The 13527-nt window shown below is 46.4% G+C and overlaps 1 protein-coding gene across 3 annotated transcripts in view; it reads left to right on the forward strand.

Moving 5' to 3' along the window:
* Window positions 1-13527, forward strand: part of NPAS2 (neuronal PAS domain protein 2) — a 188365-nt gene that overhangs the window by 80505 nt on the left and 94333 nt on the right. For all 3 annotated transcript variants that reach the window (XM_075852679.1, XM_075852680.1, XM_075852681.1), the window contains exon 6: window positions 11519-11639. In XM_075852679.1, coding sequence (XP_075708794.1) covers window positions 11519-11639 — 121 coding nt within the window. The remainder of the gene's footprint in view (window positions 1-11518; window positions 11640-13527) is intronic.

Here is a 13527-nt window from a genome sequence, read left to right on the forward strand (position 1 = left end):
GTCACTTGGGCGCACAGGTATTTTTCCGTTAATGTGAAACGCAATAAAATTTTGCTTCCCTTTCAGGTCTCGTTTGCTGGCCGGTCTGCCACGGGCAGTGCTTTCGTGGATTCTGGCTCATCTGCTAATATCATGTCTGTGGAATTTGCTATGTCTCTAAAGATGCCTTGTATTGATTTACCTTATCCTATCCCTGTAGTAGGAATCGACTCAACCCCACTTGCTAATGGTTATTTTACTCAACATACCCCTGTTTTTGAACTCCTGGTTGGCTCCATGCATTTGGAGCAGTGCTCTGTACTGGTGATGCAGGGATTATCGTCTGATCTGGTATTAGGTCTTCCCTGGTTGCAGTTGCATAATCCCACGTTTGATTGGAATACTGGGGATCTCACCAAATGGGGTAATGAATGTCTGATGTCATGTCTTTCTGTTAACTCTATTTCTCCCCGGGAGGAGGTAAACACGCTTCCTGAGTTTGTTCAGGACTTCGCCGATGTGTTTTCCAAGGAGGCCTCTGAGGTGTTGCCCCCCCATAGAGATTACGATTGCGCCATCGATTTGGTGCCTGGTGCCAAGCTTCCTAAGGGTAGGATATTTAATCTTTCATGTCCTGAACATGAAGCGATGAGGGTATATATCCAAGAATGCCTGGCCAAGGGTTTCATTCGCCCCTCGACTTCTCCTGTAGGTGCTGGCTTCTTCTTCGTGGGGAAGAAGGATGGTGGTCTTAGGCCGTGCATTGATTATCGTAACCTGAATAAGGTCACCGTAAGGAACCAGTACCCACTTCCTTTGATTCCGGATCTTTTTAATCAGGTTCAGGGAGCCCAGTGGTTTTCTAAGTTCGATCTACGGGGGGCATATAACCTTATCCGCATCAAAGAGGGGGATGAGTGGAAAACTGCGTTCAACACACCCGAGGGTCATTTCGAATACCTGGTCATGCCCTTTGGGTTGTGTAATGCCCCTGCTGTCTTCCAGAATTTTATTAATGAAATCCTGAGAGATTACCTGGGGATATTTCTTGTTGTGTACCTTGATGACATACTGGTGTTTTCCAAGGACTGGTCCTCCCACGTGGAGCATGTCAGGAAGGTGCTCCAGGTCCTTCGGGAGAATAATCTGTTTGCTAAGACTGAAAAATGTGTCTTTGGGGTACAGGAGATACCATTTTTAGGGCAAATCCTCACTCCTCATGAATTCCGCATGGACCCTGCCAAGGTTCAAGCTGTGGCGGAATGGGTCCAACCTGCCTCCCTTAAGGCGTTACAGTGTTTTTTAGGGTTCGCCAACTATTACAGGAGATTTATTGCCAACTTCTCGGTCGTCGCTAAGCCTCTTACGGACCTCACCCGCAAGGGTGCCGATGTCCTCCATTGGCCCCCTGAGGCCGTCCAGGCCTTTGAGACTCTCAAGAAGTGCTTTATCTCGGCCCCCGTGCTGATTCAGCCCAACCAAGAGGAGCCATTTATTGTGGAGGTTGACGCTTCCGAGGTGGGAGTGGGGGCCGTCTTGTCCCAGGGTACCAGCTCCCTCACCCATCTCCGCCCCTGTGCTTACTTCTCTAGGAAGTTTTCGCCCACGGAGAGTAACTATGATATTGGCAACCGCGAACTTCTAGCCATTAAATGAGCGTTTGAGGAGTGGCGGCACTTCCTGGAGGGGGCCAGACACCAGGTAACGGTCCTTACGGATCACAAGAATCTGGTTTTCCTAGAATCGGCCCGGAGGCTTAATCCTAGACAAGCTCGGTGGGCACTATTCTTTACCAGATTTAATTTCTTGGTTACCTATAGGGCTGGGTCCAAGAATATTAAGGCTGACGTCACGTAGTTTCATGGCCAATCCTCCTTCCGAGAAGGATCCCGCTTGTATTTTACCCCCTGGTATAATCGTCTCTGCCACGGATTCTGATTTAGCTTCTGATATCGCGGCTGATCAGGGTGCAGCTCCCGGGAACGTCCCTGGGGACAAACTGTTTGTTCCCCTGCAATACCGGCTGAGGGTACTCAGGGAAAACCATGACTCCGCTCTATCTGGTCATCCTGGCATCTTGGGCACCAAACACCTCATTACCAAAAACTATTGGTGGCCTGGGTTGCCTAAAGATGTTAGGGCTTACGTCGCCGCTTGTGAGGTTTGCGCTAGGTCCAAAACCCCTAGGTCCCGACCTGCGGGCCTACTACGTTCCTTGCCCATTCCCCAGAGACCTTGGACCCATATCTCCATGGATTTTATCACCGATTTGCCTCCATCTCAGGGCAAGTCGGTGGTGTGGGTGGTAGTCGACCGCTTCAGCAAGATGTGCCACTTTGTGCCCCTTAAGAAGCTACCTAACGCCAAGACGTTAGCTTCTTTGTTCGTGAAACACATCCTGCGTCTCCATGGGGCCCCAGTCAATATCGTTTCTGACAGAGGGGTACAATTTGTTTCCTTATTTTGGAGAGCTTTTTGTAAAAAGTTGGAGATTGATCTGTCCTTCTCCTCCGCCATCCATCCCGAAACTAATGGCCAAACGGAAAGGACCAACCAATCCCTGGAACAATATTTAAGGTGTTTCATCTCGGACTGCCAATTCGATTGGGTCTCATTCCTTCCCCTTGCTGAATTTTCCCTGAATAACCGGGTCAGTAACTCGTCAGGGGTCTCCCCGTTTTTCTGTAATTTCGGGTTTAACCCAAGGTTCTCCTCCGTCTCCCCTGGTTGTTCCAATAATCCTGAGGTAGAGGAGGTTCATCGGGAACTGTGCACTGTCTGGGCCCAGGTTCAGAAGAACCTAGAGGCGTCCCAGAGCGCACAAAAGATTCAGGCGGATAGTAGACGTTCTGCTAACCCCCGGTTTGTCGTCGGGGATTTGGTCTGGTTGTCGTCCAGGAACTTGCGCCTTAAGGTCCCGTCCAGGAAGTTTGCTCCCCGATTCATTGGACCTTATAAGATCATTGAAGTCCTCAACCCTGTATCCTTCCGTCTGGAGCTCCCCCCATCCTTTCGCATACATGACGTCTTCCATGCCTCCCTCCTTAAACGCTGCTCCCCGTCCTGGTCCCCCTCGAGGATACCTCCTGTTCCCGTTCTCACCCCTGAGGGGGTGGAATTCGAGGTGGCCAAGATTATGGACAGTAGGATGGTCCAGGGCTCCCTCCAGTACCTGGTCCATTGGAAAGGATACGGGCCGGAGGAGAGGACTTGGGTACCTGCCCGTGATGTTCACGCTGGGGTATTGATCAGGAGGTTCCACCTCCTCTTCCCCACTAAACCGGGTCCCCTTAGTAAGGGTCCGGTGGCCCCTCATAAAAGGGGGAGTACTGTTAGGGATCTGCCAGGTACTTCATCTAGCTATACTCCTGGGATTAATCAATCCACACCTGAGGCCAGACCTGTTCGACTGACACCATCTCCCACCAACCAGGGTGGCAGGCTCAGGAGTGGGAGAGCCTATCGCGGCCTGGTCTCTCGGAGTTAGCTCCGCCCCCTGCCCTTTATTACCTGCCCTGTGCTCTCCCTCAGTGCTTGTAATTCTTTTGGATTCCTGGCCCCACTGCTGCTTGCTCCAGCCTGCTTCTGCCGTGCTTCTGCCTTGCTGCAGTTCTGCTTGACCTGCTTTGCTTGCCCTGGCTTGCTTCTGTCTCCGTGCCCGCTCGGGTGTACTCACTTCGTCCTGGTCCTGACTGTTCGTTCACCGCCCCGTTTCCTCGTGGCGTTCCGTGGCTACTGCCCCTTCCCTTGCGTGTTCCCCGTTTGTCTTCCAGTGCACTTAGCCAGCGTAGGGACCGCCGCCCAGTTGTACCTCGTCGCCTAGGGCGGGTCGTTGCAAGTAGGCAGGGACAGGGCGGTGGGTAGATTAGGGCTCACTTTCCCTTCACCTCCTTCCTGCCATTACACATAGATTCACAGTTCTCACAGTAAAGAAGCCTTGTCGTCTCTCTGCAGATTGAACCTTATTTTCTCCAGACGGAGGGAGTGCCCCCTTGTTTTTTGAGGGGGTTTTACATGGAACAGGATTTCACCATATTTTTTGTATGTGCCATTCATATATTTATATAAGCTAATCATGTCCCCCCTTAGTCGTCTCTTTTCAAGACTAAATAGGTTTAATTCTTTTAATCTTTCCTCATAACTTAGATTCTCCATGCCCCTTATTAGCTATGTTGCTCTTCTTTGTATTTTTTCCAACTCCTGGGCATCCTTTCTATGAACTGGAGCCCAGAACTGAACTACATATTCTAGATGAGGCCTCACTAATGCTTTGTAAAGTGGTAATATTATATCCCTGTCCCGCGAGTCCATGCCTCTTTTAATACACGACAATATCTTGTTGGCCTTTGAAGCAGCTGATTGACATTGTGTAATGTCCTTGGCTGCGGGCTGTCAGCTCCAGCCTCCCGCTGACAGCCGCAGCCACGAGTCGGCAAGCGCTGGCCCCCAGCCTCCTCCTCAGGAGACGCCAGCGCTTGCATCCACTCACCTCCGCCGGAGCCCGCAGCGGACCGGACATCTTGAACGACCTTTGACCCGTGCGTACCCTGGGCTATAAGAGGGGTCCAGCCCCCTAGTTCGATGCCTGAGCGTTGTTAGTTTTCCCAGTCTGTCTTGCAAATGGTCCCTTAGTGTTTACCGTTCCTGTTGTTACCCGTACCTTGTTCCCCGTTCCTGTTTCCCGTGCTTTGCCCTAGTATCAAGTCGTGCCACGTCCTGTGTCATCTGCCACGTCCAGAGGAATCTGCCACGTCCTGTGTCATCTGCCATGTCCGGAGAAATCCGCCACTTTCTGTGTCATCTGCCACGTCCGGAGGAATCTGCCACGTCCTGTGTCATCTGCCACGTCCGGAGGAATCCGCCACGTCCTGTGTCATCTGCCACGTCCGGAGGAATCCGCCACGTCCGGAGGAATCCACCACGTCCTGTGTTATCTGCCACATCCGGAGGAATCCGCCACGTCTGGCGCAACTTGCGGCTCCTGTGTCATCCGCCACGTTTGGCGCCATCTGCTGCACCCATCTCATCTGTGCCAGAGCTACGGCCACCATCTGGACTATTCAGGTACTCTTGTGCGGGACATTGTATTTCTGGGGTGTCCTGTTGTTTGGCCAGCTGCCTCCCCGCTGCGGCGGTACGGCCTAGTGGGTCCACTAACCCGCTTCGTGACACATTGCATGCTGTTATTTAGTTTATGATCTACAAGTACATCCAGATCCTTCTCAATAAGTGACATTAAAACATTATTTTATTTAGAAAAATAGTGTTTTTATTGTGTGAATGTAGTAAAACTTATAAAAATGATATAAATTTGGTATTGCCATAATTGTATCGAACTGCAGAATAAAGTACACATGATGTTTATACTTCACAGAGAACGCCGTAAAAAATGTATAAAAAACTGAGAGAATTTCTGTTTTTTGGTCTCCTCACCTCCCAAAAAATTGAATAAAAACTGATCAAATTATCACATGTACCCCAAAATGATACTAATAAAAACTACAGCTTGTCCCTTGAAAGTCAAGCACTCACACAGCTCATCAACGGAAAAATTAAAAGTTATGACTCTCGGAGCGCAATTAAACGACATCCCAGACTAATTTATATGTGCAGCAGTTCTTCACCTAAAACCCCACGTCATCATTTGCTAGCCCCCACTGGCAGTCCCTGTAAATGCAGTGGAAACTATGACATTTTGGGGTCTGTGCTATATATGGGGCTAGTGACGAAGTCAAGGATTAGGCAATGCTGGAGTGCGGATATTTTGTTCAATACCACGGACACCCTTTAGAAGTGCGACTCTTGCACCCAAAAATCTAGCCTGTGCATAAAGGATTGGTTCAAAGCGTACGTCACTATCCATGGATAATTAATTTTATTATTAATTTACCCCATTATTACCTGATGCACTCTGCCCAGCTTACATATACCCTGATTTACTCCACACAGCTTACATATACCCCCACATTATAAACTGAAACACCAGTAAAACACTATACAAAACTACTACCAAGCAAAATCTGCACTTTAAAAGCCAAATGGCGCTCCTTCTGGGCCTGGCAGTGTGCCCAAACAGCAGTTTATGATCACATATGGGGTATTACTGTACCCTGGAGAACCGCTTAACAATTTATGGGGTGTGTGTCTACGGTGGTACAAGCTGGGCACAACACATTGGGCACTGAAATAGCATATCTGTGGAAAATGGCAATTTTGAATCTGCAACATCTACTGTGCACTAATTTCTGCAAAACCTTTGGGGTCAAAATGCGCACTACACTTCTAGATGAATTCCTTGAGGGGTGTAGTTTCCTAAATGGGGTCACTTCTCGGGGTTTTCACTGTACTGGTACCTCAGCGCAATGCAACATGGCACCAAAAACCAATTTTGTAAAATCTCCATTCCAAAAACGAAATTGCGCTTTTTCCCTTCAGTCCCTGGCCGTGTGTCCAAATAGCAGTTTACAACCACATATGGAGTATTTCCCTACTCAGGAGAAATTGTGTAACACATTTTGGGGTGTCTTTTCTCCTGTATTCCTTGTGGAAATGAAATATTATGAGCCAAATGTACATGTTGGAAAAAAAATATTTTTTCATTTTCACGGCCCAATTCTATTGAAATCTATAACACCTGAGGGATCAAAATGCTCACTACACCTCTAATTTAATTATTTGAGGGGTATAGTCTCCACAATAGGATCACACCTGGGGAATTTCTACTGTACTGGTACTTCAGGGGCTCTGCAAATGTGACATGGGCTCCAGAAACTAATTCAGCAAAATCTGAGCTGTAAAATCCAAATGGCACTGCTTGCCTTCTGAGCCCTGCCGTGGGTCCAAATAGCAGTTTATTACCACATATGGGGTATTGCCGTAATCAGGAGAAATTGCTTTACAAATATTGGAGTGATTTTTCTCCTTTATCCCTTATAAAAAATAGAAAATAGAAAATTCTATGTTTTTTCAGGAAAAAATTAGATTTTCATCCTCACAGACTAATTCCAATAAATTCAGCAAAAAACCTGTGGGGTCAAAATGCTAACTATACCTGTAACGTCTGTGGTCGCTGACCACAAACTCCTTCCATCCAGGCGACGCCCTTCTCTACAGAGATGTCTGCACATGCGGCTGTCCTGTTCCACCGTGGCCAACAGGGTGCGCTCGCGAGCTCAGTCCAGCCTTAAGGAGCCAGAGCGCACACAGGTGTGAGATTGAGCTGATTGCTCCCAGAGCACCCTGGACTATAAGTAGGGCTCTGCCCCTTCCTGTATTGCCTGAACTTTGTTGTCGTTACCCCAGTCTGTCTTTGCAAATGGTCTCCTAAGTGTTTTCCAGTTCCCAGTGTTTCCTGTTCCACCTACCTGTAACCTGTATCCCATGCTATCCTGGTCAAGTGCCGAGTCGTGCTGTGCTGAATACCACGCCAGTCCTGCTACACCATGCCTTGTGCCTGCCTGCTGCCTAGTCCCATCCAAGCCTGTCTTGCTAATGTCTGAGTTACCACAGGTACACCTATACAAACTATAGACTCTGACCTGTGTCCTGTTGGCCAGCTGCCATACCATTAAGGCGGTACGGCCCAGTCGGTCCACGTACCCAACCTGACAATACCACTAGAAAAATTCCTTAAGGGGCATAGTTTCCAAAATGGGGTCACTTTTGGGGGATTTCCACTGTTTAGGTCCCTCCAGTGCTTTGCAAACGCGACATGGCACCGAAAACCAATCCAGTAATATCAGCGCTCCAAAATCCAAATGGCACTCCTTCCCTTCGGAGCACTGCCGTGGGTCCAAACAGCAGTTTATTACCACATATGGGGTATTTCCGTAATCGGGAGAAATTGCTTTACAAATGTTGGGTTACTTTTTCTCCTTTATTCCTTGCAAAAATTCGAAAAACATTTCCAGAAAAAAAGTTGATTTTCATTTTCACAGACTAATTCGAATAAATTTAGCAAAAAACCTGTGTTGTCAAAATGCTAACTATACCCCTAGATAAATTCCCTGAGGGGTGTAGTTTAAAAAATGGGGTCACTTTTGGGGGTTTCCACTGTTTTGGCACTACAGGACCTCTTTAAAGAGGCTCTGTCACCAGATTATAAGTGTCCTATCTCCTACATAATCTGATCGGCGCTGTAATGTAGATAACAGCAGTGGTTTTTATTTTGAAAAACGATCATTTTTGAGCAAGTTATAAGCAATTTTAGATTTATTCTAATGAGTTTCTTAAAGACCAACTGGGCGTGTTTTTATTTTTGACCAAGTGGGTGTTGTAAAGAAGTGTATGAGGCTGATCAATCAGTGACCAATCAGCGTCATACACTTCTCATTTTCCAGGAGAGGAGGGGACGAATCAGGAACCAAGTCGATAGGACAGTCGTATTCTCGATGTGGTGGCAATATCTCTGACTCCTTTTTGTTGAAGACATCAGTGAACTGAGAGTAACAAGGAGGCAACCCTGTCAATGACTGATGCGGGGAAGGCTGTGATGGATGGACATGGCCCAGACAGCGGTCTAGACACTTGGGGCCCCACTGGAAAACCTCTACGGAGTTCCAATCCAGGACTGGTGCGTGAAGACGGAGCCAAGGCAAACCCCGCAGCACGGGGTTGACGGCCTTGGACAGGACATACAGGGAGATGAGCTCGGAATGAAGAGCTCCCACTTGGAGCCTCAAAGGCTTGGTCACGGACTATACTGGGTCAGGCAAAGGCAGTCCATCTACCGAGGCAATGATCAATGGTCTCTCCAGCAAAACAGTAGGCAATTGAAGAAGATCCACGAAGTCTTGACAGGTGAAATTTACTGCGGAGCCAGAGTCCAGGTAGGCAGAGACTGGATGAGGTCTCTCGCCAGCGACGATGGTCACAGGAATAAACAGCTTGGAAGAGAGTTCTCTATCAAGTGCAGTATCACCCAGGGTTGTCTCTACAACCAATCCCAGGCATTGGGGTTTCTTTGGCCTCTGGGAACACAGACACACGACATGGCCAGCGAGGCCGCAATATAGGCAGAGTCCAAAGGTGCGCCTGCGGTGTTTTTCTTGATCGGACTGTTTAAGCCGATCCACCTTCAACGGAACCTCAGGCGCAGCAGTAGAACAAGACAAGAGGGGTTGCTGGAAGTTAGACGCCAGTCTAGGAAGCCGTTTCTCCTGAAGAATCTCTTAGGATCTCTCTCTGAGCCTTATGTCCACACGGGTAGCCAGTAGAATCAGGTCGTTCAGGGCAGCTGGGAGATCTCGAGCAGCCAGTTCGTCTTTGATCTCAGGCGATAGGCCATGCCAGAAGGATGCTACCAAGGCCTCAATGTTCCAGGACAATTCTCCTACCAGAGTCCGGAACTGGATGGTGTATTCGCCCATGGAGGCGTCCTCCTGACGCAGGTTAAAGATAGTAGTGGCTGCCGATGAGACTAGTCCAGGCTCCTCAAATACGGAACGGAACAACCGCACAAACCCCTGGAAGTCTCTGGTCTCGGGTCCCTGTCGTTCCCAGATTGGATTCGCCCATGCCAGGGCATTGCTGGCGAGTAGGGATATAATGAAGGTGATCCTGGCTCCGTCCGAAGGAAATGCTCGGGCGTGCAGAGTGAAATGGATTTGGCATTGATTCAGAAACCCCCTGCACGAACTTGCGTCTCCATGAAACTGAGGTGGCATTGGCAGCGAGAACCGAGAGTTCGAACTGGGGCTGCCAGGAGGTGTAGCAGGAGGATTGATCGGAGGAGCTTGAATTGGAGTGGTGACTGAAGTAACTAGCGCACCAAGATGCTGTTCCATGGAGTCTACTGCCACAATGAGTTGATCCTGTCGTGCTTGCAGATACTGCAGGTCCGCCTGTATGGCTTGGGAGGATGACAGGCTCTTGACTTGGCCAGCGGGGTCCATGGCCTGAGCGTACTGTCACTGCGGGGGGTGTGGACTCACTGGGCCATACCGTGCAGCGGAGTAGCATCTGGCCAACAAGGTACAAAACAATGTCTATAGTTCAGAACGGGTACCTGAGGCAATGTAGACAGTAGCGGGAGCACGACTTGACTTTCACAGCAGGTGACACCGCGGATGCAGCGGGAAGGTACGACTTGACTTTCACAGCAGGTGACGCTGCGGATGCAGCGGGAAGTCACGACTTGACTTTCACTTGTAGATACAATAGCACGGGATACAGGGTACAGGCAGCAAAAACGGGTAACACTGGGAACTGGAAAACACTGGGAGACCTTTTGCAAGACAAACTAGGGTATACAACAACGCTCAGGCAAGGAACCAGTGGGCAGGGCCCCTTATTATAGTCCAGCAGCCATTTGGGCTGATAATTGATGTTAGACAGCTGGACGCGTACTGGCCCTTTAAGGCCGTGCACGTGCGGGCGCGCGCGCCCTGCGGGACACAGTCCGAGGACCCGGAAGAGAGTGCCGGTATCTCCCTGGAGGGAGCGGACGCCGAGAAGAGAGACGTCCATGTCCGGGATCGTAAAGAGGTAAGTCTGAACGACGTAACAGTGAGAAATTGCTGCTAAAGTTCTAAGCCTTGTAACGTCCTAGAAAAATAAAAGAATGTTCAAAAAACTATGCAAACATAAAGTAGATATATGGGATATGTTAATTAGTAACTATTTTGCGTCTTATTAGTATCTGCTTTGCAAGCAGATACATTTAAAATCATAATTTCTTCAAATTTTCTCTAAATATTGGTGTTTTTCACAAATAAGCAATGAATTTATCGACCAAATTTTTTCACTAAGATAAAGTACAATATGTCATGAGAAAACAATCTCATAATCACTTGGATAGATAAAAGCATTGCAAGGTTATTACCACATAAAGTGACACATGTCAGATTTGAAAAAATGGGTCTGGTCCAGAAGGCCAAAATGAGCTCGGACCTGAAGGGGTTAATAAATAATTTGGACCATTCAGAGTAGGAATCATTGACCACAAGCTCTCTGGATAAGGTCCTTACGCCAATTCTCAATCCAATTACAAAATATACTTTCTAAACCTATAGTCATTAATTTACCCATTAGACGTCTATGAGGGAAAGTGTCAAATGCCTTTGCAAAGTCCAAAAACACTATATAGTTGTGTTGAGCTATTTAAATTGTTCTGGTCTAATTATTTTTTTGCAAATAGCTGAAAGTTTGGAAATTTTGCTAATAAACCTAATTTGCAATGGGGGTTGATTAATTTTCATTTTGACTGTACATCTATTGCTGCCTAAGGAGTGATTGTTTTATTTTTAGAGGTACACTTTAACTCTCTATTAGAAAAATTTAGGTCTCACCCCTATAAAGATATATTTTTTAAATTAAACAGCACATAATTTATAGACCTATTTAGATGAAATATTAAGTGTACCTATTAAATAATAGGTACACTTTTAGGATCTAGTGATCTATTTGAATCTCCAATGTTTAATCTGAATTGCTAAGTGTACATAAAAGAGGATGTTTTTTTTGTAATGTTAAAATCATCTTTGGTTATCATGCATTAGATTATGTGCTGAACCACCCCATTCCTTTTTCCCCTAAACAGTCTGACATCTTGGATCAAAATCTGTTGAATTTTTTACCAGAACAAGAACATTCCGACATCTATAAAATGTTGTCTTCACACATGCTTGTAACAGATTCTACATCTCTCAACTATTTGAATGGTGAGTTTATTTGACTTAATGCAGATTCTTTCTATTACAGGTAAGTCAAAGATTGTATGTGTGTGTTTGGAAAGTATTGTGTTAGGAACAGCACCAGATAATCAATTGATGTGTTCAAATGCTGTTAAGCATGCACATCTGTCCCATAGGCTTAGCACTACCGTTCAAAATTTTAGGGTCACTTAGAAATTTCCTTATTTTTTTTAAAGAAAAGCACAGTTTTTTTCAATGAAGATAACATTAAATTAATCAGAAATACACTCTATACATTGTTAATGTGCTAAATGACTATTCTAGCTGCAAACGTCTTGGTTTTTAATGCAATATCTACATAGGTGTATAGAGGCCCATTTCCAGCAACCATCACTCCAGTGTTCTAATCGTACATTTTGTTTGCTAACTGTGTTAGAAGGCTAATGTATTATTAGAAAACACTTGAAAACCCTTGTGCAATTATGTTAGCACTGCTGTAAACAGTTTTGCTGTTTAGAGGAGCTATAAAACTGACCTTCCTATGAGCTAGTTGAGAATCTGGAGCATTACATTTGTGGGTTCGATTAAACTCTCAAAATGGCTAGAAAAAAAGAGCTTTCATGTGAAACTCTACAGTCTATTCTTGTTCTTAGAAATGAAGGCTATTCCATGCGAGAAATTGTCAAGAAACTGAAGATTTCCTACAACGGTGTGTACTACTCCCTTCAGAGGACAGCACAAACAGGCTCTAACCAGAGTAGAAAGAGAAGTGGGAGGCCCCACTGCACAAGTGAGCAACAAGACAAGTACATTAGAGTCTCTAGTTTGAGAAATAGACGCCTCACAGGTCCTCAACTGGCAGCTTCATTAAATAGTACCCGCAAAATGCCAGTGTCAACGTCTACAGTGAAGAGGCGACTCCGGGATGCTGGCCTTCAGGGCAGAGTGGCAAAGAAAAAGCCATATCTGAGACTGGCTAATAAAAGGAAAAGATTAATATGGGCAAAAGCACACAGACATTGGACAGAGGAAGATTGGAAAAAAGTGTTATGGACAGACGAATCGAAGTTTGAGGTGTTCGGATCACACAGAAGAACATTTGTGAGACGCAGAACAACTGAAAAGATGCTGGAAGAGTACCTGACGCCATCTGTCAAGCATGGTGGAGGTATTGTGATGGTCTGGGGTTGCTTTGGTGCTGGTAAAGTGGGAGATTTGTACAAGGTAAAAGGGATTTTGAATAAGGAAGGCTATCACTCCATTTTGCAATGCCATGCCATACCCTGTTGACAGCGCTTGATTGGAGCCAATTTCATCCTACAACAGTACAATGACCCAAAACACACCTCCAAATTATGCAAGAACTATTTAGGGAAGAAGCAGGAAGCTGGTATTCTATCTGTAATGGAGTGGCCAGCGCAGTCACCAGATCTCAACCCCATAGAGCTGTTGTGGGAGCAGCTTGACCGTATGGTACGCAAGAAGTGCCCATCAAGCCAATCCAACTTGTGGGAGGGGCTTCTGAAAGCATGGGGTGAAATTTCTCCCGATTACCTCAGCAAATTAACAGCTAGAATGCCAGAGGTCTGCAATGCTGTAATTGCTGCAAATGGAGCATTCTTTGACGAAAGCAAAGTTTGAAGGAGAAAATTATTATTTCAAATAAAAATCATTATTTCTAACCTTTTCAATGTCTTGACTATATTTTCTAGTCATTTTGCAGCTCATTTGATAAATATAAGTGTGAGTTTTCATGGAAAACACAAAATTGTCTGGGTGACCCCAAACTTTTGAACGGTAGTGTATATATATATCACCTATAATTTGGAAACTGGATAAATCACTGGAGGGTGGGTATCGGTTGACATAACATAGATGAACTCAAACGGGTGAGTGCCGCATTTTCATTTCTTTC

The sequence above is a fragment of the Rhinoderma darwinii genome, chromosome 2 (genome assembly GCF_050947455.1).
Source record: "Rhinoderma darwinii isolate aRhiDar2 chromosome 2, aRhiDar2.hap1, whole genome shotgun sequence".
Lineage (NCBI taxonomy): Eukaryota > Metazoa > Chordata > Amphibia > Anura > Rhinodermatidae > Rhinoderma > Rhinoderma darwinii.